The following is a 27,268-nucleotide window of genomic DNA, read 5'->3' on the forward strand; positions in this document are numbered from 1 at the left end:
GTGCTTTCAAAAACATTTTGACCTTTCCCAATGAACATTCATAAACCATGTTTGGGAAACTTCTCCAAGCCATCCTGGGGAAAGAACACCCCGATTTATTCACATGAGATGCATTTGGAGCTTTCTCCCATTGTACGATTGCATCTTTCATTTTTTTTATTTATTTATTTACACAGAGTTGGGGCAAATCTGAGGCTTGCAGGCCGCAGTCACTGCTCCCTCCCTGTTTAAGTTGATTTCGTTTTTATTGCCGCTGGGGAATAATAACTAATAGGCACATCTTCCTGTCAACTGAAAATGCTAACAGGCTAACTGTTCTTAAAATGAACAATGCATGAATTGGCCCAGACTTCTCAAACCTAGCAGATGACAGCAGTGGAACATAAAGCCAATTCAAATGTTCTTTTTTTTTTCTGGTGTATTCCTATGCACCCCTTCCCACCAGAAAAGGGGTATATGGTTTATTATTTTTCTTGTCCTACACCATAGCAACAAAGTTATCATCCGGCCCTTGCGCCAAATTTTTTGAGGGCCATCCGCTGGCACTAAGTCATAAGTTCGGAGGGCCATCAGGCGGTTCTCCCTCAAATTTTGGAAGGTCAGTAGGCAGCCCTCACTCAAATTTGAGGGTCAGCAAGCTGCCCTCACTTGTAATTTTTGAAGGGCCAACAGGAGACCCTCACTCAGATTTGATGGTCAGTAGGTGGCCCTCATTCAAACTTTGGATAGCCATCAGGCAAGCCCTCACTCAATTTTTTTGAAGGCCAGCAGGCATCGCTCAAAAAAAATTATTTTTCAGAGCTACATTTTTTATTTTCTAAAATAAAACCACAGTTTGCAGGCAGAAGCACAACAAACACTATCATCCATGAGACCTAGCTTCCTGCCCACTTTGCAGGTGGACGCAGACAACACTCTTGAGGCCAGAACAGTGCTAAAATGTGGTCGGTTTAAGGGGGAACCTGTCACCAGATTTGGCCTCTATAAGCTGCGGCCACCATCAGTAAGCTTTTATATACTGCTGTATATAAGAGCCCAGGCCACTCTGTATAATGTAAAAAAAACACTTATCTAATTCACCTAGTGGGTGGCTGCTCTCCGGTCTGGAGTCTCCTCTCTGCTGCTATCACCGTCCTCTTTCTACCCATCCACACAGGCCGGCATTGTGGTCCTGCACAGGCGCACTTTGATCTGCCCTGCTGAGGGCAAAACAAAGTACTGTAATGCATAGGCTCAAGAAAAGGTTAAAGACTGCCCGCGCATGCACACTACAATACTTTGATCTGCCCTCAGCAGGGCAGATCAAAGTAAGCCTGTGAAGGACCGCAATACCTGCCTGTGTGGGTGACATAAGACACATTCTCCACACTAGGCTGGGAAGAATCCCTGCCTACATGCCTCTAATCCACTATCCCGTCTCCAGCAGCTAGCCCTAGACTAATTGCAGCTAAGAACAGTATTATTACAGAATATAATAGATTTTTTTTACATTGCAGCAGCAAGGACTGTAAGGCTAGAATCATTCTAATAAACCATCTATTCTCCAACAGAAGCTCTCCCTACACTATTTCCAAGTACAGTGCACGGATCATGGTGCCACCAGGTCTTATATAAACCCGATGAGGCCGACCAATCACAGTACTGCGAGTAACCAAAGTGGTTATGGAATTACCATGATTGGCAGGCAATCACCCCATATTTAATGACTGAAAAATAGCGGAGAAACATGTGGGGCAGAGACTCTAGTATGGCACCCGAGCACAAGGATGCAGGATTGAGTTTCAAGAGTCCTGAGCACCCTGGTGCTCGATTGAGTACTGAGCAGTGTCAAAGCATCCCTATTTACAATGTCATCTTGGGCCAATTAAATCTTAGAATCTGACTACTGATTAAAGACAAAGAAGTTACAATATAATGTTTATGAAATATGAATGTCTTTTGTAAGCTTGGTATCAAACATATCATGAAAATGAGTTCTCCAGTAGAAATAATAGAGAAAAAGAAATTACAAATAAATATATATTTTGAAAGAAGTGTGTAATCTGAGAACAAAGCTAATAAACACATTTTAGATACCTGCAGGGTTTGGGGGTGTTTCTCGGATGGTGTGCAGAACCTTCATGTCTCTTATGTTGTGTATGTATAGAGATTCTTCCAGACATACAATCAGCCTCTGGGGAAGTAACAAGATACAACATAAGTTATCAAAAGAAAACAGAAGCCCTAGGAGACATTTTTTTTTTTTTATTTAAACGCATGTATTTTAGGCAAAATAATTTTTGAAATAAAAATTCACTAATTTTGACAATTTATCTTCTAAATATTCTGTGTTGAACTATTACTGACTGCAAAAGAAGTTAGTTAAGAATATATCAATCAGCGCAATCTGACAAGACAAGTTTTTATGGGATTTTTTTTTAACACGTTTTATTAAAGTAGGAGTACAATGCAAAACATCAACATTTATAGTATAGAAATTAGTAAATACTTTTTTCAATATCAGTGCCTTTGCTTCACAAAAGAGATAAGTAAGAAAAACAGTTTACAGTACAATCCTAACAATATACAAGAAACAAACACCTTACTTTAGTGACATATATTAGGCCGTCACACACGACGACGTCGCTGCCAAGTCACCATTTTCTGTGACGTAGCAGCGACCTTGTAAGTCATTACATGATCGCTAGTGAGCTGTCAAACATGTAGTTTTAAGCAACGACGAAGCAACGATCATAACGACCTCGACGGTCGTTGGGACGTGTCACACGCGTCGCTATGCGACGACTCAGACCTCGATAGAGGCGTGGTGTTAACACCTAGATGTGTCTTTGCGTTGCCTTTTTCACACCCCTCTGTTCCAATTGGTGATCGCTACGGCGCATTTATGTTGCCATTATCACGCCCCTCTGTTGCGATTGGTGATCGCTACAGCACATTTACGTTGCCGTTATCACGTCCCTCTGTTGTGATTGGTGATCACTACAGCGACTTTTCGTTGCCGTTATCATGCCCCTCTGTTCCGATTGGTGATCACTGCAGCGGCGCCTGATTGGGTGACCATGCCAAACAAATGAAGACTCAGTAGCGCTTTCATTCATTGTTCCTGAGCCTTTTCAACACGCGGTTTGCTGCAGCGTCCCCGTCTGGTTTGCTAGTGATTTCTTTGTGGATTTTCAAACATCTTGTGATTTAACCCCTTAACGACCGCCGATACGCCTTTTAACTGCGGTAAATAAGGGTACTTCTTCCGATCTGCCGCTTTTTTACGGTGGTCGGAAAAAAGGGTATAGCGCCCCCCAGAGTCAGAAAATCTCTGGGATTTCAGCTACCGGGTGTAACTGAGACCCTGGAGATCATGATTCAGGCCGTTTTTTCAGGTCCCCGCTCACGTGATCACCGGTATACACCGTATACTGATGATCACGTTACAGTAAATGACAGCACCGGTAATAAATGATTTTTCTCCCATCTGGCATGATCAAACATGCCAGATGGGAGGTAAATCTCCTCCCCGGTCCCCCGGTGTCGCCAAAGTGCCCCCCCGACTCCCCACCCCCTCCCGAAAATCCAAGATGGCAGCGCGCACAGCAGCGCACCGCCCGCATTTACCCTACTCCTCTGATTTCTGCCGCATGTGCCACGACACATGTGACAGAAAACTGCTCCCCAGGCCCTGCCAGGTCACCCCCTATTCCCCCCCGGTGTTCCCTGGTGTCCCCCGTACCTTTTACAGCCTTCATCCACCGTGATCCCTCCTCCTTCACAGTGCATGCTGGTCACATGTGCAGAGCAGCTGACAACCAGCTTCCTGTGTTCAGAGAGAACGACTGTGGAGCTGCGCTGGCTGCACAAACACTGCAGCTGTTACCCGAGGAGAGTGGGTGCAGATTTTTGCACCCACTCTCCTCAAATGGAGGGTCTGCACTCCTAGAAAATGGGGGATACATTCCCTGAATGTGCCCCCCATATTCTAGAAGGTCCAGAATCGTCGTGGGATTATAAAAATGAATTACAGCGGACCCGATTTTTTTTTTCTTTTCAATAAATTGGTGAAAGAGGGAATGTCTTGGGGAGTGTTTTTTCAAATATTTTTTTTTTTGTCATTTTTTTTTTTATTACAGTAAATTAGTTATGTCTAGTATCAAATAGACGCCGTGACATCACTAATTGCTGGGCTTGATGCCAGGTGACATTACACATCTGGTATCAACCCCATTTATTACCCCGTCTGCCACCGCACCAGGGCAACGGGATAAGTTGGGGCGAAGCGCCAGGATTTGCGCATCTAATGGATGCGCCACTTCTGGGGCGGCTGCGGCCTGCTATTTTTAAGCTGAGAAGAGTCCAATAACCATGGCTCTTCCTACCCTGAGAATACCAGACCCCAGCTGTCAGCTTCACCTTGGCTGGTGATCTAATTTGGGGGGACCCCACATTTGTTTTTTATTAATTAATTTATAAGTAATTTAAAAAAAAAAAAACAGCTTGAAGCCCTCCAAATTGATCACCAGACACGATGACGCTGTCAGTTGTGGTTTGCAGGCTACAGCTGTCTGTTTTACCCTAGCTGGCTATCAAAAATAGGGGGGACCCCACGTTATTTATTTTAATTTTTTATTTTTTTTTGGGCTAAATACAAGGCTAGGCACCCTTTAGTGCCACATGAAAGGCACTAAAGGGCGCCAGATTAGAATATGCAGGGGGGTGGGACGTTATATGTTTGACATCTATCCATTCATCCATTGTAGCATTTTAGGCTGTGTGCCCACAATCAGGGTTTGCAGCGTTTTGGGCGCAGAGTTTTCCCTACGTCCATAACGCTGCGTTGCGCAGTAGAAGCACAGTGGAAGGATTTTTAGAAATCCCATGCCCACTGTGCTTCTTTTCTCCGCAGCACAAACCGACCTGTGGTGCAGCTTCCCGAGCCTCAGCATGTCAATTTATGCTGCGGAGACAGGAGTGTTCTCTGCAGGTAGAATAGAGCTAAAGTCCACAGCAGCCTGAACCCAAATCGTGGGCATGGGCAGCTGCGTTCTCCCATGGACAACACTCGCATCTCTGCAGGAAGGCTGACACTGTGTACTAGACGCAGTGTCACTGTATCATGGCCACATAGCCTAAAAGTGAGAATATTGTTGCTATAGCAACATTTTTGTGAAGTACCTGTGGATTCAAAATGCTTACTATACTCCTGAATAAAATCCTTGAGGGGTCCAGTTTCCAAAATGGGGTCACTTGTGGGGGGTTTCTGATGTATAGGTACCCAAGAGGCCCTGCTAATGTGACATGGTGCACGCAATTTATTTCAACTTTTCCAAAATTCAACTGGTGCTCCTACCATTCCAAGCCCTCCCATTTATCCAAACAGAGGTTTTAGGCCACATGTGGTGTATCCCTGCGCTCACAAGAAATTGGATAACAACCTGTGAAGTCCACATTTTGTTGTTGCCTCTTGAAAAAGTGAGAAATGTTATGCTAAATCAACATTTTTGTGAAAAAATTGAAAATTTTCAATATGGCAACCTAAGCTTATCAAATTCTGTGAAGTATTTGTGGATTCATAATGCTCAATATACACCTAGATAAAAGCCTTGAGGTGTCTTGTTTCCAGAATGAGGTCACTTGTGGAGGACCTCCACTGTTTAGGTACCTTAGGGGCTTTCCAAATGCGACATAGTGTCCGCTAATTATTCCAGCCAATTGTTCAGTCAAATGGCACATTTTCCCTTCCGAGCCCTGCTGTGCACCCAAACAGTTGATTTCCACCACACATAAGTATCAGCATACTCAGGAGAAATTGCACAATACATTTTATGCTGATTTTTTTTCCTTTTACTCCTGTTAAAAAAAAAAAAAAGCTATCTGGTTCAAGTAACAATTTTGTGGTAAAAATGAGGTTTTTTTATTTTCACAGCTCAACATTATAAACTTCTGTGAAGCACCTGGGGGTTCAGGGTACTCATCAAACATCTAGATAAATAACTTGAGGGGTCTATTTTCCAGAATGGGGTCACTTGTGGGGGACCTCCACTGTTTAGGCTCTCTTAATGCAACATGGTGTTCACTATTGATTCCAGCCAATTTTGCAGTCAAATGGCACTCCTTCCGTTCTGAGCCCTGCAGTGTGCCCAAACAGTTGATTTTCACCACATATAAGATATCACCAAACTCAGGAGAAATTGCACAATAAATTTCATGGTGATTTTTTTCCTGTTACCCTTGTGAAAAAAAAATCTACCTGGTTGAAGTAACAATTTTGTGGTAAAATTGTATTTTTTTATTTTCATGGCTCAATGTTATAAACTTCTGTGAAGCCCCTGGGGGTTCAGGGTACTCACCAAACATCTAGTTAAATTCCTTGAGAGGCCTAGTTTCCAATATGGGGTCACTTGTGGTGGTTTTTTCCTGTTTACATACCTTAGGGGTCCTCCAAATGCGACATGGTGCTCGCAATCTTTTTCAGCCAAATTTCCTTTCCAAAATTCAAATATTGCTCTTTTCGTTCCAAGCCCTCCCATTTGTCCAAACAAAGGTTTCAGACCACATGTGAGGGATCACCACGCTCATAAGAAAGTGGGTAACAAACGTTGGGGTCAAAGTTTTGGAATTACATCTTGAAAAAGTGAGAAAATTGATGCTAAACCACATTTTTGAAAAAAAAATGACAATTTTCAATATGACAACGTAACGTTATCAAAATCTGTGAAGTACCTGTGGATCCAAAATGCTCACTATACCCCTAGATAGAAGCCTTAAGGGGTCTAGTTTCCAAAATGGGGTCACTTGAGGGGGTTTCTGCTGTTTAGGTACCTTAGGGGATCAGTAAATGTGACATGGTGCCCACAATCTGTTTCAGCCAAATTTGCTTTCCAAAATTCAAATATTGCTCCTCCTGTTCCGAGCCCTCCCATTTGCCCAAACAAAGGTTTCTGACCACATGTGGGGTATTGGCGCGCTCATAAGAAAGTGGGTAACAAAGTCTGAGGTCCAATTTTTGGTGTTACCTCTTGAAAAAGTAAGAAAATTAATGCTACAGCAACATTTTTAAGTAAAATGCTAATTTTATTTTTTTCATTCCACATTACTTTAGTTCCTGTGAAGCACCTAAAGGGTTAATAATAATCTTTGATGTGACTTTGAGTACCTTGAGGGGTGAAGATTTTAGAATGGTGTCACCTTTGGGTATTTTCTGTCACCTAGGCCTCTCAAAGTCACTTCAAATGGGATGTGGTCCCCAAAAAATGGTTTTGTAAATTTTGTTGAAAAAAATGGGAAATTGCTGATGAACTTTGAACCCTTTTAACTTCCTAACCCCAAAAACTTTTGTTTCAAAAATTTAATTGATTTAAAGTAGACATGTGGGAAATGTTATTTATTAACTATTTTGTCTGACATAACTCTCTGGTTTATGGGCATAAAAATATAAATTTTGAAAATTGCAAAATTTAAAATTTGTCAAACTTCAGATTTTTTCACAAATAAAATACAAAAATATCATCCTAAATTTACCTCTAACATGCAGCCCAATATGTCACGAAAAAACAAATGTCAGAATCACCGGGATCCATTTAAGTGTTCAAGAGTTATAACCTTAAAAAGTGACACTGGTCAAAATTACAAAAAATGGCCTGGGCATTAAGTACAAAACTGGCTTCGTCATTAAGGGGTTAAAGGTAGGTATTATTTGTGGGCAGTATTATAGTAGCTTTATTCTTGTACATGGGGGCAGTATTATAGTAGTTATATTCTTGTACATAGGGGCAGTATTACAGCAGCTATATTGTTGTACATAGGGACAGTATTATAGTAGTTATATTCCTGTACATAGGGGGCTGTATTATCTATATATATAATTGCCTTATTCTGTCTGTCTGTCTTGCTCCAAAATTGTGTCATTACAGTGACAACCAGCGGATTGGCCGCTGGGCTCGGCATGGCCCCGCCCCCCCACACGGATTGGCCGCTCGGCTCGGCCTGGCCCCGCCCCCCGCACGGATTGGCCTCTCGCCCCGGCCTTCTGCACGTATTGGGCGCTCGGCCAGGCCCCGCCCCCTCACGCATTGGATGCTCGCCCTGGCCCCGCACGCATTCCCCGAACCCACACGGAGACGCCCAACTCCCAGGTGACTGCTGCAGCCCCGGAAGCCCACACCGGCAGGTCTAAGTGGAGAAAAGCCACTAGCTTACCCCGCCTGCTGGCACATGTGTGCCGGAGCCGGCGTAGGCTAGTAACTATAGTACACATCGGGTAACTATAGAAACCGCTTTCCTTAGTTACTCGATGTAACTAGCTTACCAAGGGTTCCGCACACGTCGGCACTGTCGCTTTTAATAGTTACGTTTTCTCCACTTTGTCGGCGCGCTCCCGTGCACTGTGTACACTACAATTGTGTGATACCAATGTGATATGACTGAAAGAATGTGTGATTAGATAGGAATCACAAAAGATAGGAGTGATCCCAGATATTATTTGACCTATCAATAATTCAGTATCAAAGAGATGTCCTTTGGATGGCCAATAATGATGACCAAGGAATACATGTCAACCAGGTTTTGAAGCAGTTTTTAGATAATAAGGAAGTAACATTTACAGTTCCACTTACCGGAAACTTGTGGTTAGCTTAAAGACAGGTTTAAGGAAGCTTGCATATGAAATTTACGGCTCATTGCAATATTTCACTAACACTATGGTCAAACTGTGGTCGGTCAGTTGTCAACTGGCAGGATGTGCAGGAAATGTGCAGGAAGCTGCCGGTGCCCACAGCAGTTTGTGGTCAAGTTACATGAACATGACTCAGCTGTCACATGCTGGTGACCATTTAAACACAACCTACAAGTTTTCCTATAAAAATTACACCGGACTCACTTAATGTTAGGGAAAACCTTCCAGGACATTGAAGTGTACGTACGCACTGTTCCTGTGATGCAAGATGATGCCATGTTGATTCCTTATCATTAACTCGAGTTCCCTCCGATGTGAAAGGATTGCTACAACATAACGGTAATGTTGATGCATATTTCTGTTATTGTATAAGTTTCTATGACTATAGTTCTAAATGCCTATGTACCATTAACTATTCATGTGCTATTAAAATAAATAGTATCTTGCTATAAAGAATATTAGTATTCGTGCCTGATTAGGATATCAGTGAGCGCTTCGTAAGTACGGGCTTTCAGCCCCCTTTTTAGTAGAATTTAGCAAGACAAGTTGCCACGCGACAAGCTCCGATCACATGTTGTCATGTGACCAGGAAGTTGCGGCGCAGCCACTGTCCTGTACACAGTGTACGGCTGCTTTCAGACGTCCGTATCACACATAGCACACATGCATGTATATACACACACAGCAGACACACATGGATACACCGAGCGCATACACACATACCGCACATGCATGTACACACACACACTCTGCTGTTCCCTCACCCAGCGATGCGGTCCCTGGCACTGAAGTCCCCAGCGCTGTTCCTGCTTCCAGCTCCTCATGGCACTGAATATTCAGTAAGTATAATAAGCGGCGATAAGGAGCGGGAGGCAGCAGAGTCGGAGACAGCATCGCTGGAGAGAGGTAAATATGGAAAATATTTTTATTAAAAGCAAAACCTATGTAAAAAATAAATGCTGTGCGCACTATGCGGATTGTGACAGCTGCATGTTTTGCTGCGAGATTCCCGCAGCGAAAACAATTGCATGTCACTTATTTTCCGCAGGTAGCTGCGGGATTTCACTCCATTGACTGCAATGTAATCGTGAAATCCCGCAGGGAATAACGCAGGCAGCAAATTCTGTGCGGTTCATTGCGTTTTCCTGCGTTATTCCCTGCGGTATTTCGCGGTTTACCTGCGGTAATGTTCATCGCTGCCCTGTGGTTTGCAGGGAAGTGATGTCATTATGACAGGAAGAGGAAGCTGAGCAGAGAGTAATCACACACAGATCACACACAGAGACATATAGAATACACACACATCACACACAGACACAGAATACACACACATCACACTCACACACAGACACAGACATATAGAATACACCCAGAAATCAAACGGACATATAGAAAAAAAAACATGTGGGCTCCGCTGTATTTTTACCGTCCAGCCGCGGTAAACAGACAGTGGCGGACCGGTATTCTCAGGCTGGGGAGAGCGAGGGTCAGCGTTAATGTACCCCCCCCCCTCCCACAGCCGAGAATATCAGCCCGCAGCTGCTCCGGGACTGTCGCATCCATTATGCGGCGGTCCCGGAGTGTCCCCGGCTCTTCCAGACGCCATGATGCGGTGGCAGTCCAGGTAATAAGGAGTTAAATGAAAGCGCATCGCCGCCATTTAAGTCCCGGCTTTTAATCATGGCAGCGCCTATGAGACAGCTTTCATGATTAAAACCCGTAATTAAAGTGAATAAACACAAACACCAAAAAATCCTTTATTTTAAATAAAACAAAAAGCTCCTCTTTCACCCGTTAAGCCCACCAAAACACACAGCTCCGACGTAATCCACGTCCTCCGATGCCTGCATCCAGCTGCGACTGACAACAGCGCTGAATGAATGCAGCCTCGCAGGGAGCCTGTAGAGGTAATTACAGGTCATTTCACACAGCCGGTAATATAAACACACTACCGCCCGGGAGAAATGCAGCGTGTCAATCTGTCCTCTATCATCTATCTAGCTATCTATCTCTCTATCTATCCCTCTATCTCAGAAGGAATTTTTTTTTTCAATGTGCTTTATTGCATTGAATGCATTAAAACACATGTACCAATCCGCACGCGGCAAAACCGCGAACAATACCGCGGAAAAGCCGACGCAAACCGCATGTGGTTTTTGGGTGCGGTTTGCTGCGGTTTTTTACCGCAGGTGCGGTAATCTTTCAGACCCTTCGGAATTTGCTTAAGAAAATTCCATTTTCCAGTGCGCACAGGGCCTAATACTTACCTTTTCTCCACTTTGTCGCCGCGCTCCCGTGCACTGTGTACACTACAGTTGCCGTGCGACAAGCTCCGATCACATGTTGTCATGTGACCAGGAAGTTGCGGCGCAGCCACTGTCCTGTACATAGTGTACAGCTGCCTTCAGACGTCCATGTCACACATAGCACACATGCATGTATATACACACACAGCAGACACACATGGATACACCGAGCGCATACACACATACCGCACATGCATGTACACACACACACACACACACACACACACACACTCTCTCTCTCTGCTGTACACTCACCCAGCGATGCGGTCCCTGGCTCTGAAGTCCCCAGCGCTGTTCCTGCTTCCAGCTCCTCAGGGCACTGAATATTCGGTGAGTATAATGAGCGGCGATAAGGAGCGGGAGGCAGCAGAGCCGGAGAGAGCATCTCTGGAGAGAGGTAAATATAGAAAATATTTTCATTAAAAAGACCCATATTTTCTCCGGTATGTTTTACACTGATGTCGCACGGATCACATCAGTGTGCGATCCATGTGACATCCGTGCTGCCGGAGATGCCTGCGTGTGTGCGTGCGGGGTCATGAAAAGTCACATGGTCCGTGTGCAAACACGGACGTGTGAGGCACATCAGAGAAAAACATGGGTACGTGTGACATCCGTGTTACAAAACGCATGTCACACGTACCTAAAACATGGACGTCTGAAACCAGCCTACGGCAGCGCGCCGGATCTGACAAAGTGGAGAAAAGCTGGATGTGTGAAACCACTAGCTTACCCCGGCTCCCGGCACACGTGGGTAACTATGGAAACCGCTTTGCATAGTTACCCAATGTGTACCATGGTTACTAGCTTACCCCGGCTCCCTGCCCATTCAGATCGTTGGTCTCCCACTGTCAAACAAGCCGATGCGTGCTACACAGCAGGAGACCAACAAGCAAAAAATAAACCAGCACTGTCGCTTTGCATAGTTACCCAATGTGTACCATAGTTATCAGCTTACCGACGTACGTTGGTAACAAATGGTACACAATCCTGTAACTATGGAAAGCGCTTTCGTTAGTTACCCAATGTGTACCATGGTTACCACCTTACCCCCGGCTCCTGGCACACGTGTGCTTGAGCCGGCATACGCTGGTAACCATGGTACACATCGGGTAAATAAGCAAAGCGCTTTGCATACTTACCCGATTGTGTAACATAGTTATCAGTGTACGCCGGCTCCCTGCCCATTCAGATCGATGGTCTCCCACTGTCAAACACGCCGATGCGTGCTGTACAGCGGGAGACCAACGAGCAAGAAATTAACCATCATTATTCAAGACTTGATGATAATATTATTATTCAATCTGCTAACCTACATACACATTCTAGACTACCCGATACGTTCGAATCGGGCCACCTTCTAGTAGTAGTTATATTTTTGTACGTAGGGTGCAGTATTTGAGTATTTTGACAAGGTAGTGTGTAGTATATTACAATGTAGTAATATAGTATTTTGCTTGTTTTTTTCAGATGTCTTCCAATAAACATGAGTTCATCAGGGAGGAGATCGACATGTATCGCTCCCTGGGATGTTTGTGGAAGATCAAGTGAGTAGAGTACAGCAATCAGTACAAGAAGAAGGATGCCTATCTGCAGCTGATAGAAATCTTCAGGCTTCACAATCCGACGGAGACCATCACCGAAACCATAGTGCAGAAGAAGATTCAGGGCCTTTGGACCGAATACAAGAAAGAAGTTAATAAGGTGGAGAAGTCCAGCAAATCTGGTGCCAGAACTGAGGAACTTCACATCCCGAAGTTATGGTACTATGATTTGCTGGCCTTCACAAGAGCAAGAACAACAGCCAGAGATCCGGCCTGACACCCCAGTTGGAGATGTAAGTACCTTATTGAAACTTTGTATGTACATGGCATTATTAAATTGAAAATAGGTACTACTGTTTTCTATGATTACTGTTGCAGATTTCAAAATTTATCCTTTCCAGTTCAGATAAGTATACTCTTTTACTAGTTTCACCCCACTCAATTTTCATACCGTTTAATGACATTTCATATCCTGTAGTATTAGTCCGCCCCCCACATTAGTTTCCAGTGCACGTGTATCCATGTGACTGCTGCTCATGTTATCTGGGTTTTGCTTTAACATTATTTTTCTGTTCCCGCAGGATCGCTGTGAAGCAGTGTCAACAGCAACAGGTGGCAGAGAAGACGACATCGCCGGGACTTCTGAGGAGACTCCCGAAGAACCTTTACTCATAGGAACAAGTACACAGCACGCCAAGGATGAGGATGGAGCCTCTGCAACACCTCCAGCTTGCCCCCTCCCAGCAGTATCCAATTGTGCCGCAATCTGCTCCATTTTTTAGTCCGCCAGAGCAACAATACGGCGACTCTGCTTATGTGACGCCCTGGACTAGTCAGGTCGTCCCAGGTAGTCCCATGCACACACACCCCCTCCCTGAAAAGGTGACAGCAGCCAACCAAGAAACCCTTGTCACCACCCTCCAGGTTTGATGTCCACACCAGGGGGCGGAGCCAGGAGGTTGGCTCCGCCCACTGAAGAGTTCACAGGTCTGGAGGCGGGAAAGACAAGTTCTAGTGCAGTGTGGAGAGTAGTCTTGACAGTGAAGGAGGGAGGACGAGTTCAAGGGCAGACCTGTGACTAGGCCTGCCAACAGTCTACTCAGGTGGCTGTGTCGGAGCCCAGTCACCTTTGGCAAGGATGCAGACGGTGGTGGCCGCCTGCAGGAGCTGGGATTACAGCCGGTGGAGCGGTGCCCCGCCGGTACCGAACCGGGGAACAGATTGGAAACCGGAGCACCAGGAGGGGTACTCAGACCCAGTACAAAGCCCCGAACCGACAGGGCCGAGTCAAATCAACTGATTGAGGACTGGACTTAACCCCTTAACGACCCATGACGTACTGGGTACGTCATGGATCGTGTGCCAGTAAGCCCCGCCCCCTGCCACCGGCAGGAGGCGGCGATCCGCGCACATATCAGCTGTTATCAACAGCTGACATGTGTGCCTGCTAGCCGCGGGTGGAATCGCTTCCACCCACGGCCATTAACCCCTTACATTTCTCTGCCAAAATCTGGCAGCGATATGTATATGGGCGCCGCCATGACAGTCAACTTACCCCGCTTCCACCGGAAGTCATGTGACATGATCACATGACTTTCGGTGGTTGCCATGGTAGCACAGGGTCATGTGATGACGCCTGTAGCTAACATGACTCACTTCCTCTCAATACCGGAATATAGCCGGCATTGAAAGTAAAGCAGCAAATCTGCAGTTCTCAGCTCTGTAGCTGAGATCTGCAGATAGATAATAGCGATCGGATTGCTGATCGCTATAGCCCCCTAGGGGGACTGGTAAAATTAAAAAAAAAAAAGTAAAAAAAAAAAAGTTTTAAAAAAATAAAAAAAAACTAAAAAGTTCAAATCACCCCCCTTTCACCCCATTGAAAATTAAAGGGTTAAAAAAATAAAAAATACACACATATTTGGTATCGCCGCGTTCAGAAATGCCCAATTTATCAAAATATAAAATCAATGAATCTGATCAGTAAACGGCGTAGCGGCAAAAAAATTCCAAACGCCAAAATTACGTTTTTTGGTCGCCGCAAATTTTGCGCAAAATGCAGTAACAGGCGATCAAAACGTAGCATCTGAGCAAAAATGGTACCGTTAAAAACGCCAGGTCGAGACGCAAAAAATAAGCCATCACTGAACCTCAGATCCCGAAAAATGAGAACGCTACGGGTTTTGGAAAATGGCGCAAAACGTGCGCCACTTTTTTTGGACAAGCTTGTGAATTTTTTATAACCCCTTAGATACAAGTAAACCTATACATGCTTGGTGTCTAGAAACTCGCACTGACCTGAGGCATCACATAGATACCTCAGTTTTACCATATAGTGAACACGGTGAATAAAATATCCCAAAAACTATTGTACGATCACACTTTTTTTGCAATTTTTCCGCACTTGGAATTTTTTTGCCGATTTCCAGTACACTATATGGTAAAACTTATGGCTTCATTTAAAAGTACAACTCTTCCCGCAAAAAACAATCCCTCATATGGCAAGATTGATGGAAAAATAAACAAGTTACGCCTCTCGGAAGAAGGGGAGCATAAAACAAAAACGCAAAAACGGAAAGTGCCCGGGGGCTGAAGGGGTTAAGGACCTATCCCACACAAGACAACAGCCCAACCATACAGGGTAAAGCCACCGCCAAGGCATAGAGACCCAAAGGGCCAGTGTCTGCGGGCAAACAGGGTGCAGGAGAAAGGCGGAAACCACCAACCCGTTCAGGGAGAAGCTGCAGCCGGCTGCGGGCCCTGTTCATCATCCCGTTTGGTTTACCAGAGACTCCAGTGTATTGTGTAATAGTGAGTACACCAGTGCCTCCGGGCCGCGCACCGCACTGCACCAGCATACGCTCGCACCCGTTCCCCCGCCTCAGCACCTCCCTCGGGCCCCCGGGACCATCACTCCCCTACCCACGGAGGGGTCAACACCAAGCTGCGCAACACCGTCCCCGGGAGGCCTAGTTAACGGCAGCGGTGGTGTCCATCTATTCACCACAACCCATGGGTGGCGTCACGAACTTACACCCCCTTACAACCCACCGCGGCTCCGGCCGTGGAACTCCCCGTCAAGCCCCTGCGTGTAGCGCCAACCCCCTTGCAGAGCGACGTGACCCCCGGGTCCGTGAGGAGCTCGAGCCACCACCCACCGTACGAGGGGGGCGGAACACATCGACTCTTCTGGCATCTGCGAACAGGATAGAACCGTCCACTTACCTGTGGAAGTGCGCCTTGGGATTGTTGTTGGTGGCGGTAAAAAAAAAAATTGCAGAATCCGCCATCTTGGGCGCGAAACGTTCCCGCCCGAGCCGTCTTCTCCGAATAAAAAGAGCGCGAAAAGCAAAAACCCCGCCCTCCGAGAGCAGAGCGGTGCAGAAAGCAAGTAGAGTGCCCGGAAAAGACCAAGGGGGGACGGAAAGAAGATGTCCGTACCTACCGGAGACAGCGAAGTTGCGTCAGCTGCAGGAGTGGTGGCGCCCGAAGACAGGAATGTAGCGGCCCCCGCTCCGGTCGCAAGAGCGGGGGAGGCCGCGGGTCCAGCGGTCGCTCAGGTAATGCCGATTTCCTTGCCCTATGTGCCCGGTGCTACCTGGCTACCCAAGTACGATGGGAAGCCCGATGCCTTGCAGGTGTTCCAGAAAAAGATAAACACTATCCTTGACTTGTATGCCATGACTGGCAGACAGCGTGCGACAGTAGTGCTAGGAAAGTTGACCGGCGCGGCCGAGCAGGAGACGGAGACCTGGGCAGACGTGGACTGGGCCTCGGTGACCACTATCTTTGAGAAACTCCAGACAGCCTTTGAAACCCGCACAGAGACTGAGTTGCGGATACAGTTCTACCAGTGTCGGCAACGGCCCGCGGACAGTATAAGAGACTATGCCTTGCGCCTGCAGACGGCCCTCCGGCGGGTGAACACCATCAGTGAGGCCGACAGCAACAAGATGTTAGTGGAGCAGTTTCTGCAGGGATTGGGGTCTGCTGAAGATCGCAAACAGTTGCGGTTATGGACTTTGGAGCACGCCGACTTAGATTTTACAGTACTAAAGGAGCGGGCCATTAAGGCCCTGCAAGCACCAACCGCTGGCGCTCCTGACGCGATCCCTTGGCCGGTTGAAACCGCTCCCGTGTCGGTAGCGCCCCCTCCCTTGGCTCTACCGGCCCCTGCCGCACCCGTCGGGACGATAGAAGCGCTGGACTCGCAGGTCCGACGCATGAATGAAGATCTCACCCGGATCCTCGCCGCACTCCAGCTCCCGAAGAGAGTCAAGCCCCAGGAGAAGATCCAGCTCACTGACAGCCCAGAGGACGTCCCTTGGATGCAGCAAAGGAAGAACACCGACCCGCGGTACGGGCCGCCTGTGTGCTACAGATGCAACAAGCCTGGCCATTACTCTAGGCGATGCCCGTTAAACGAGCAACCCCTGAGGCCAAGGGACAATCCTCAGGAGTAGACCCTCATGGCCCGACTTATTGGCGAGACCAGTTTGTTGGAGGCCGCCCCATCATCTCCCTGGCAGTGGATGGCGTCCCGACCATGGCCCTGTTGGACACCGGATCGCAGGTAACCACTATGCCTTATTCATTGTACCAGCGATATTGGGCTGATAGTGAACTTGTCCCTCCCGATGATAGCATAACCATGATTGCGGCCAATGGGCTCCCTATGACCCAAGTGGGACTCAGGGAGGTGACCCTGACCGTGGGACGGACCCAGCTGAAACGCCAAGGGATGATTGTGGTGCTGAATGAGTCCAATGACCGTAACCCGAAAGTGGTCCTAGGGACCAATGTGATTGAGCACTGTATGGGAGGTGTTGAGCTTGCTGCAGCAACTGTCTGCCACTTTAGGAGGAGGTCGGCAGAGGGCCCTACAGCGTGAAATCCGAGCCCTCCTGCAACGGAAGCAAGTGAACCTGACGGGTGGAGAGATTGATGGAGTGCGGGTGAAGGACGCAGCCCCTTTGGTGGTCCCGCCAAGGAGCGAGATGATGATTTGGTGTAGGGCAGCAGTAGGCCCCCAGGGAAGGGATTACCCAACGTTGGTGGAGCCTTCGCCTTCGGAGCACTGGCCCACAGTAATGGTAGCCAGAGGGGTGATTGACGTCAAGAAGGGGAGAGCGCCTGTGAGAGTGCTGAATTGCGGGGAGGAAGAGGTTAGGCTCCCCCGCTACACCACCATAGCTAAGCTGTTTACCATAGACACCCACGCCATCCATGAGACCACCCCCACTACCCCTACACACGACATGAGCAGTGACAGCCCATGTACGCAACTAGAGGAGTGGTGCCGGGAGTTACATGTCCGCACTGAGTCTACCCCGGTACACCACAAAGACGGGGTATACAGGGTAGTACGGGAGTATGGGCAGGTTTTTAGCAAGCACTCGCTAGATTTCAGGAGGATTAAAGGGGTTCAACACCATATCCCCACAGGCACACATCCACCCATCAAGGAAAGGTATAGGCCGATACCGCCAGCACACTATCAATGCGCCAAAGACATGTTGAGGAACATGAAGGAGGCAGGGGTCATCCGGGATAGTTGTAGTCCCTGGGCAGCTCCATTGGTGCTGGTAAAGAAGAAAGATGGTACCATGAGAATGTGTGTGGATTACCGGAAGATCAATCAGATAATGCATAAAGATGCCTACCCCCTCCCCCGCATTGAAGAGTCGCTGGCTGCACTAAAAACTGCTAATTATTTCTCTACCCTTGACCTTACCAGTGGATACTGGCAGGTGGCGGTTGCACCAGAAGATCGTGAGAAGACCGCATTTGCTACCCCCATGGGACACTGCGAGTTCAATAGTATGCCGTTCGGGCTGTGCAATGCCCCTAGGACCTTCCAACGGCTCATGGAGTGCTGCTTGGGGCATCTCAACTTCGAGACTGTTCTATTGTATCTGGATGATGTGATCGTGTATTCCAAGATGTATGAGGCCCACCTGGAGCACCTGGCAGAAGTGTTCGTAGTCCTCTCCAAGTACGGGATGAAGCTGAAGCCCTCTAAGTGCCATCTGCTGAAACCCAAGGGGCAATACCTCGGACATGTGGTGAGCGCAGAAGGTATGGCCCCGGATCCGGAGAAGGTTGCTGCCATCCAGAGCTGGCCACGACCGACCACAGTGAGGGAGGTGAGGCAGTTCCTGGGCCTGGTGGGCTACTACCGCCGTTTCATCAAGGGGCACACGAAGATGGCCGCGCCCATGCAAAGTCTCCTCGTGGGACAGACCAAGAATGGGAGGGCCCCTGGGCCCCCCATTTGTTTGAGGCGAGAAGCACGAGGAGTCTTTCCACCAGTTGAAGTCAGCCCTGATGGGAGAAGAAATCCTGGCCTACCCGGACTAAGGCCTCCTGTTCGTCCTCTACACTAACGCCAGCAATGTGGGCCTGAGTGCGGTCCTGTCCCAGGTACAGGACGGGAAGAAAAAAGTTATCGCCTACGCTAGCAGAAAACTCCGGCCGACGGAAAGGAACCCCGAAAATTACAGCTTCTTCAAGCTTGAGTTCCTAGCCCTCTTGTGGGCAATAACCAAAAGGTTCAAGCATTACCTCGCAGCGGCAAAGTTTACTGCCTACACGGACAACAATCCGTTGACACACCTAGATACAGCCAAGGTGGGCGCCCTGGAGTAGCGGTGGATGGCTCGACTGTCCAATTACGATTTCACTATCAAGTACAGGGCCGGCCGCAAGAACACCAATGTGGATGCGCTGTCTCGGATGCCGCACCTACCTGATAAAGGGGTGGAAGACGACGACCTCAAAGAAATCGAGCTACCCGCGTTCCATCAGCCACGAGATGAGAAGCCCTGCGTTAAATAACAGCAGGTGAACCTTGACCCGCTGCCCAACCAGGGTGTCAGGTTTCCAGGTTTTCCAGTTCTCTTTTGAATGAGCTTGCCCTCAGTTAACATGGAGTTTAAGGTTCTGTTGCCCTACTTCCTGTCCAGCTGCTTAAAAGGCCGCCTCTCAGCCCAGTCCAGTGCCTGAGTATACTGCTTGCTGTGTGCTCCTGCTTTGCTGTTTCTACTTCCTGATTGCCTTGGATTCTCCTGAAACTCTACCGACCGACTCTGGACCATACCCGGTTTTCTTCAAGCTGTGCCCGGACTCCGTCTGCCGTCTTTGATCAGCACTCTGCCCGGTTCGTAACCACTCTGGACAATCATCCCGTACGGACACTCCTGGACTATACCACTTGCCCCTTGTGTACCGGCTGCCGCACATTTAGGCCTTCCAGGGTTGATTGCCGGACAGTCCCTGTACAGGGGTTCGCTCTGGTGGTCTCCCTGGGGGAGTCCGGTGCGTGGCCCCGGGAATCCCCTTCGCTCCGTTTTGTGTGTTGTTTTACTGTGTTTATTCCCGTTGTGTATCTACCGTGGTGACATATTATATAACATCTTGTACCAAGAACTCGTCTCTGTTGTCATTGCCCTAACGCAATCGAAATCCTCAGAACATACAGTAGTATTACATTATACTCAGGCCATAAGAGGATTTCGCTGGGGCAATGACTGAGACACGAGTAGATCAGCTCTTTTCCATGATCAACTCCTTGCAGCAGGAGATGGAGGCGGTGCAAACTAAACTCAGAGATGTGGAGGCACAGCTGGGCCATGATCACCAGGTACTGGGTCCGGCTATTCAGGATTTGCAAGTCAGAGTGGAGGCTCAGGAAGCCGTCCCCACTACGTCCGTATCAGCTGCCGGTATGCCTAGGTTACCCCCATTCCGTTTCAATGGTGATCGTAGTCAGTTTCGTGGATTTGTGAACCAATGTATACTGTTTTTTGATGTACATGCTGATTATTACCGTTCTGACCGGTCCAAAGTGTTATGTATAATCATGTTATTAACCTCACGAGCACTGGCTTGGGCTAATCCTATGATAGAGAATCGGGACATCCGTTTAAATCACCTGGATGACTTTCTGAACGCAATGGCGCAAATGTTTGATGATCCGAATCGCCGTGCTACCGCTGAATCGGCTCTCCTTTCCTTACGTCAGGGAAAGCGTTCTGTCGTTGAATACGCCACTGAGTTCAAGAGGTTAGTGGTAGACACCGACTGGGGAAACAATGCATTATTGTCTGTATTCAGAAAAGGTTTGTCCAGTACCATCAAGGACGAGTTAGCTCGTTCCGAATCTCCAGGGGATTTTGAACTGTTTCTCCAGCACTGTGTGCGTATTGATACCCGCTTGACGGAGCGTAGACAGGAAAAATGGGCAGCTGTAAACCGTGTAAACAACTTTGCGTTTCCTTCTAGAGAACCCGCTCTCAGGACACCACGGGAGGCCGAGGACGTTCCTATGCAAGTGGACTCTCTGCAAAAGCGAGAGACCAACGAACGTCGCGAACACCGGCTCCGTGAGCGTTTGTGTTTCTATTGCGGTCAATCGGATCATTTCTTGATCGACTGCCCGAAACGTCCGAATCGCCCAAATAAGGTATTGGCAGCCATGGCAGAGTGTGACAACACGGACGCAGAGTCCGATATCTCTGAGGCAAGTGGGCACTTGGATGCGGTATTTCCCTTGACTGTAATGTCAACCTCACCGAAGGACTCAGAAGGGAAATATACCCATTGCTCGCTCCCCATTCAGATCCGGTGGGAGGGGCATCTAATACCTACCTCTGCAATGATAGATTCTGGGGCAGGGGGAAATTTCATGGACTCCTCTTTTGCCAGGAAACACGGTATCCGGACTCAGCAAAGATCCTCACCGGTTACCATGGAGACGGTAGACGGATCTCCGTTAAGCTCTGGACCAGTGGATCAGGAAACAGTACCGCTAGAATGCGTGATGAAGCCAGGTCAGCAGGAGACCCTTGTTTTCATGATAATTTCTTCTCCTCATTTTCCGATTATTTTAGGTATTCCGTGGCTACGGTCTACGAATCCGGTCATCGATTGGGAAACTAAGGAAATAACCTTCCCACCGCAGAGTGGTCCGACCATTAGTCCAACTGTTCCGGTTCCAGTAACACCGAATGCGGAGGGCACTGTACAGGTACCTGTTCTACCCCCGGTTTATGATGACTTTGCTGACATATGCGACAAAAGAAAAGCCGATCGGCTTCCCCCGCATAGACCGTATGATTGCCCCATAGACTTACTTCCAGGGGCGGAGATTCCGTTTGGCCATGTCTACCCGTTGGCGGCACCTGAGCTAGAAGCACTAAAAGAATACATTGATGAGAGCCTAGCCAAGGGATTTATTCGCCCGTCTACCTCACCAGCAGGGGCACCCATCTTTTTCGTGAAAAAGAAAGAGGGGACTCTGAGACCCTGTATTGACTACCGGGAACTGAATAAAATAACCATCCGGAACCGGTATCCGTTACCGTTGATTCCTGAGCTATTGGAGAGGGTCCAACAGGCAAAAATATTCACCAAATTGGATCTCCGTGGGGCATATAATCTACTTCGCATACGTCCCGGAGACGAGTGGAAGACCGCGTTCCGATGTCGGTATGGACATTTTGAGTACCTAGTGATGCCTTTTGGACTTTGTAACGCTCCCGCGGCTTTCCAACATCTAGTTAACGATATTTTTAGGGATATCATGGACCAATTCATGGTGATTTATCTGGACGATATCCTAATCTTTTCTGATTCCTTACAGGAACACCAGGAGCACGTCAAGACCGTACTTACCCGGCTGAGGGAAAATCACCTGTACATTAAACTGGAGAAATGCGAATTCCATTGCTCACAGATACAATTCTTAGGGTATGTCATCTCTCCTCAGGGACTGAACATGGAGTCTGGCAAGATACAAGCAATTCTGGACTGGCCGGAACCGGGTAACGTCAAAGAGGTACAACGCTTTGTCGGTTTTGCCAACTTTTACCGACGTTTTATCCGTAATTTTTCAGAGATCGTTCGTCCCATCACTCTGTTAACCAAGAAAGGACAGAAGTTTGTGTGGTCCGCCCAGGCCCAGGAAGCCTTCCATCGTCTCAAGGTTTGTTTTACCTCAGCGCCTATATTGGTACATCCGAATCCCGCACTTCCCTTTATCGTGGAAGTCGACGCTTCCGACTACGCATTAGGGGCCATCCTTTCTCAAAGGACTGGGGACAAGAGTCTCTTACATCCGTGTGCTTTCTTTTCCCGCCGGTTGTCCCCTGCAGAAAGGAACTATGACATTGCGGACAAGGAATTGTTAGCGATTATTTCCGCTTTCAAGGAATGGAGACACCACTTACAGGGAGCCGCGCAGCAAGTGATAGTACTCACAGATCATCGTAATCTGGAATTTCTTAAGTCTGCCAGGTGCCTGTCTCCACGGCAAGCCCGTTGGAGCCTATTTCTTAACCAATTCAATTTTGTCGTTACATACCGTCCAGGTTCACGTAATGGGAAAGCCGATGCCTTGTCCCGAATCCACGCCGTGGACTCCGTGCCTGGAACCCCGTCTCAGACCGTGTTATCGGATGCCAATTTCGTTGGAGTAATCCAGGACCAGGACTTGTGGAAGGACATCAAGCTGGCCTATGATGGTGACGTATTTCTTGCTGCCCCCCCGAATGATGTAACTCTTGTTCTTCGGAATGGTGTGTGGTTGAGAGAGCGACGCATTTATGTCCCGGAGGCCGTAAGACTTCGGGTTCTCAAGTTGGTCCATGACTCCGTGTTGGCTGGTCATAGGGGGGTACAGAAGACGCAGGAATTTCTGAGCCGTTTTTTCTGGTGGCCTACCTGTCTAAAGGATGTAAAGGACTATGTCCACTCATGCATGGTTTGTGCCCGGTGCAAGGTCCCTCGTGTGGCTCCTACGGGACTCCTCCAACCGTTACCCGTGCCATCTCGCCCTTGGGGGTCTATCTCCATGGATTTTATTGTGGAGTTGCCAGTCTCAGGCGGGCACAATACCATCTTAGTGGTGGTGGATCGATTGACTAAAGCTGCTCACTTCATTCCGTGTACCGGTCTTCCCTCAGCCGCAGAGACAGTGGATTTGGTTATCCAGAACGTATTCCGATTGCATGGGGTACCAGACGAGATCATCTCTGACCGGGGCGTGCAGTTCACGTCTAGGTTCTGGAAGGGCTTTTGTACGGCACTCCAGATTGATGTCTGTTTGTCTTCTGCATACCATCCTCAGACAAATGGGCAAACCGAACGGACGAATCAAACCCTGGAACAATACCTTCGATGTTATGTCAGCCATCTCCAAGACGATTGGTTGAAGATGCTTCCGTTGGCGGAGTTCTCCTATAACAACACTCAGAGCAGCTCCACTAAGGTAACGCCCTTTTTTGCTAACTTGGGTTATCATCCGAATGTTTTGCCTAGGTCACCGGTTGCGGTTTCGGTGCCGGCGGTGGAGGACAGATTGACAGAGCTTCGACAGAATCTGGAGGTTCTAAAGGACACTGTGGCTACGGCCCAGGAGCGTTACAAGAGGTCGGCAGACACTCACCGGAAACCGGCACCCATGTACAAGGTAGGGGACTCTGTATGGTTATCCACCAAAAACCTGAGATTGGGTGTTCCTTCGCAGAAGCTGGGACAAAAATTCATCGGTCCGTTTAAGATCACCGGGATCGTGAGCCCTGTGGCCTGTCGGCTACGGTTGCCGCACCATCTAAAGGTACACCCGGTCTTTCATGTGTCTCTCCTCAACCCTGTCTCCCCTAATACGTTTCGTGGTCGTGTTGTGCCTCCTCCTCCGCCTGTGATGGTCGACGGCGAGGAGCAGTTCGTGGTTGAGGACATTATTGACTCCCGGCTCCATCGTCGTCGGCTTCAATATCTGGTACGTTGGCAGGGGTACGCCCCCGAGGACGATTCCTGGGAACCGGTGGGTAACATTCGGGCACCCCGGAAGATCGCTCAGTTTCATCGACGGTTCCCGGACAAGCCGGGCCCTGATCCGTCCTGAGGCCGTCTCTGGGGGGGGGGAGTAATGTCAGGTTTCCAGGTTTTCCAGTTCTCTTTTGAATGAGCTTGCCCTCAGTTAACATGGAGTTTAAGGTTCTGTTGCCCTACTTCCTGTCCAGCTGCTTAAAAGGCCGCCTCTCAGCCCAGTCCAGTGCCTGAGTATACTGCTTGCTGTGTGCTCCTGCTTTGCTGTTTCTACTTCCTGATTGCCTTGGATTCTCCTGAAACTCTACCGACCGACTCTGGACCATACCCGGTTTTCTTCAAGCTGTGCCCGGACTCCGTCTGCCGTCTTTGATCAGCACTCTGCCCGGTTCGTAACCACTCTGGACAATCATCCCGTACGGACACTCCTGGACTATACCACTTGCCCCTTGTGTACCGGCTGCCGCACATTTAGGCCTTCCAGGGTTGATTGCCGGACAGTCCCTGTACAGGGGTTCGCTCTGGTGGTCTCCCTGGGGGAGTCCGGTGCGTGGCCCCGGGAATCCCCTTCGCTCCGTTTTGTGTGTTGTTTTACTGTGTTTATTCCCGTTGTGTATCTACCGTGGTGACATATTATATAACATCTTGTACCAAGAACTCGTCTCTGTTGTCATTGCCCTAACGCAATCGAAATCCTCAGAACATACAGTAGTATTACACAGGGGTGGCAAGAAGCTCAGGATCAGGAACCTGCGGTACAGCTGGTCAAAGCCATGATCGCGCACGGCTCTTCCAGGATGGATTCCGCGGCTCCCTCAGAAGCTCAACGGCTGTGGAAGGAGAGAAACCGGCTGTACTTACATCAGGGGAAGCTGTATAGGGAGATGATCAATCCAAAGACCCATGAGAAGGTCCGCCAAGTGGTGGTTCCCCAAGCCAGTGTGCCCAGGGTCCTGCAGGCCTACCATGATGGCGCAGGGCGCTTCGGTTGGAAAAAGCTGGAAATGTTGCTGAGAGCGCGGTTTTACTGGAGTGGGATGCGAGAGTCTGTGGAGGCCTGGTGTCGAGAATGTTGTCACTGCACACTGAGAAGGAGGGACGAGGCCAGCCAGAAGGCCCCCCTGCAGCCGATCGTCACCCACCAGCCAATGGAATTGGTCGCCCTAGACCACGTCAAGCCCACACCCAGCCGAAGCGGGAATACCTATGCCCTGACCATTGTGGAACACTACTCAAGATTCATGGTGGTTGTCCCTGTTAAAGATTTGATGGGCCGTACTGCAGCTAGAGCCTTCCAGGCCTACTTCTGCCAACCGCACGGCTACCCGGAAAGGGTGCTCACGGACCAGGGCTCGGCCTTTGAAGCAGAGGTGTTCCAAGAGTTCTGCCACTTGTACGGGTTTAAGAAGATCCGAACCACGCCATACCATGCCCAAACTAACGGGATGTGTGAGAAGATGAACCACCTGGTCCTGAACCTTCTCAAGACACTACAGTTGGAGGAAAGGGCCCTGTGGCCGGAGAAGCTGCTTGATCTGGTGGACATGTACAATAACATCCCCTGCAGTTCCACCAAGTGTACGCTCGCGTACCTGATGAGAGCCCAACCGGGACGACTGCCCGTGGACCTGGAGATGGACATAGTCACCCGGAGACCTTCCCTCCACTAATAACTGATAACGGAGAGTAGTAGAGTAGGGTTTTTCAAACCGCGCCAATGACCGCATGAACATCTCATTTAAACCCATGGGTTTCAGCGTATTAAGCTTGTAAATCCAATATGTCTCTTTTTTACTCAGTAAATCAATGCGATTAATGGCAAAAGGAGGTATCTGCTCGATGGGAGTAATCCTCAATCCGGTCCCCGGGATGTGTCCTGCACTCTTTCTCCCGCCGCTTTTCCATTGGTAATCGCTGCGTCTTCCCAGTAACCAGCAGTCGACTGATGCCGGTGAGAAGGCCACATCTGGAGACGGGGTAGAAGGTAGAGATGGGGTAGTAGGTGGAGACGGGGTAGAAGGTGGAGACGGGGTTGCAGCTGGAGATCGTGGAGCAGCTGGAGATGGTGGAGCAGCTGGAGATGGTGGAGCAGCTGGAGGTGGTCCTATGTATAGGAGAAAACTTCTATTGAGCGGATAACTCCAGGCCTCCATGGCTTATTCATGAATGTCTTCAAAACCTTTTCTCTCGGGGTACCAGGCACATGGGGACCCCTTGCCTGAAAGCAGCAGACATGCTGCATTCATTGAAAAAACAAGGCACAAAATACCATGACCAATCAGTAAAATTCATATATTTTATTCATTTATATAAATAGTACAAACAATAATACAATTGTGTAAAATATGAGGTCGTTTGGCGAGGACACAAAAGATAGGGTTTATTTCAGAAAGATAGGCACTAGAAATACACACACACATGGCTTGTACACTGGCCAAAAAGGCTACATATTCAATAATGTCACTCTGATATGCACCTAGATAACAAGGACAGTCAGGTCAATGGACAATGCTCCAAACGCGATTTCATAGCAAGGTTGTTTGCAAAGAGACTTGCACAGTGTAGATGAAATGCTAATATATGCAAAGGCTCTTTTTCGCCACCTTGTCCCTCTGATATGCAAACTTTATTATATGTAAATTTCGACACCTTTGGTAACATGTCCAGGCATGGGGATTTCAAGGCTCCTGAGGTATAATGGGATTATTTTCTCTTTGCATATATTAGCATTTGATCTACACTGTTCAAGTGTCTTTGCAAACAACCTTGCTATTTAATCGCGTTTGGAGCATTGTCCATTGACCTGACTATCCTTGTTATTAAGGTGCATATCAGAGTGACATTAGGAGCCTTTTTGGCCAGTGTACAAGCCATATGTGTGTGTATTTCTAGTGCCTATCTTTCTGAAATAAACCCCCTCTTTT

At 48.2% G+C, this 27,268-nt stretch overlaps 1 protein-coding gene across 2 annotated transcripts in view; it reads right to left on the reverse strand.

Annotated features, from left to right (window-relative positions):
• WIPI2 (WD repeat domain, phosphoinositide interacting 2) overlaps window positions 1–27,268 on the reverse strand; it is a 738,254-nt gene that overhangs the window by 476,427 nt on the left and 234,559 nt on the right. For both annotated transcript variants that reach the window (XM_075319053.1, XM_075319052.1), the window contains exon 4: window positions 2,077–2,173. In XM_075319053.1, the coding sequence (XP_075175168.1) occupies window positions 2,077–2,173 (97 nt within the window). The remainder of the gene's footprint in view (window positions 1–2,076; window positions 2,174–27,268) is intronic.

This window comes from Anomaloglossus baeobatrachus, chromosome 7 (assembly GCF_048569485.1).
Source record: "Anomaloglossus baeobatrachus isolate aAnoBae1 chromosome 7, aAnoBae1.hap1, whole genome shotgun sequence".
NCBI classification, from domain to species: domain Eukaryota; kingdom Metazoa; phylum Chordata; class Amphibia; order Anura; family Aromobatidae; genus Anomaloglossus; species Anomaloglossus baeobatrachus.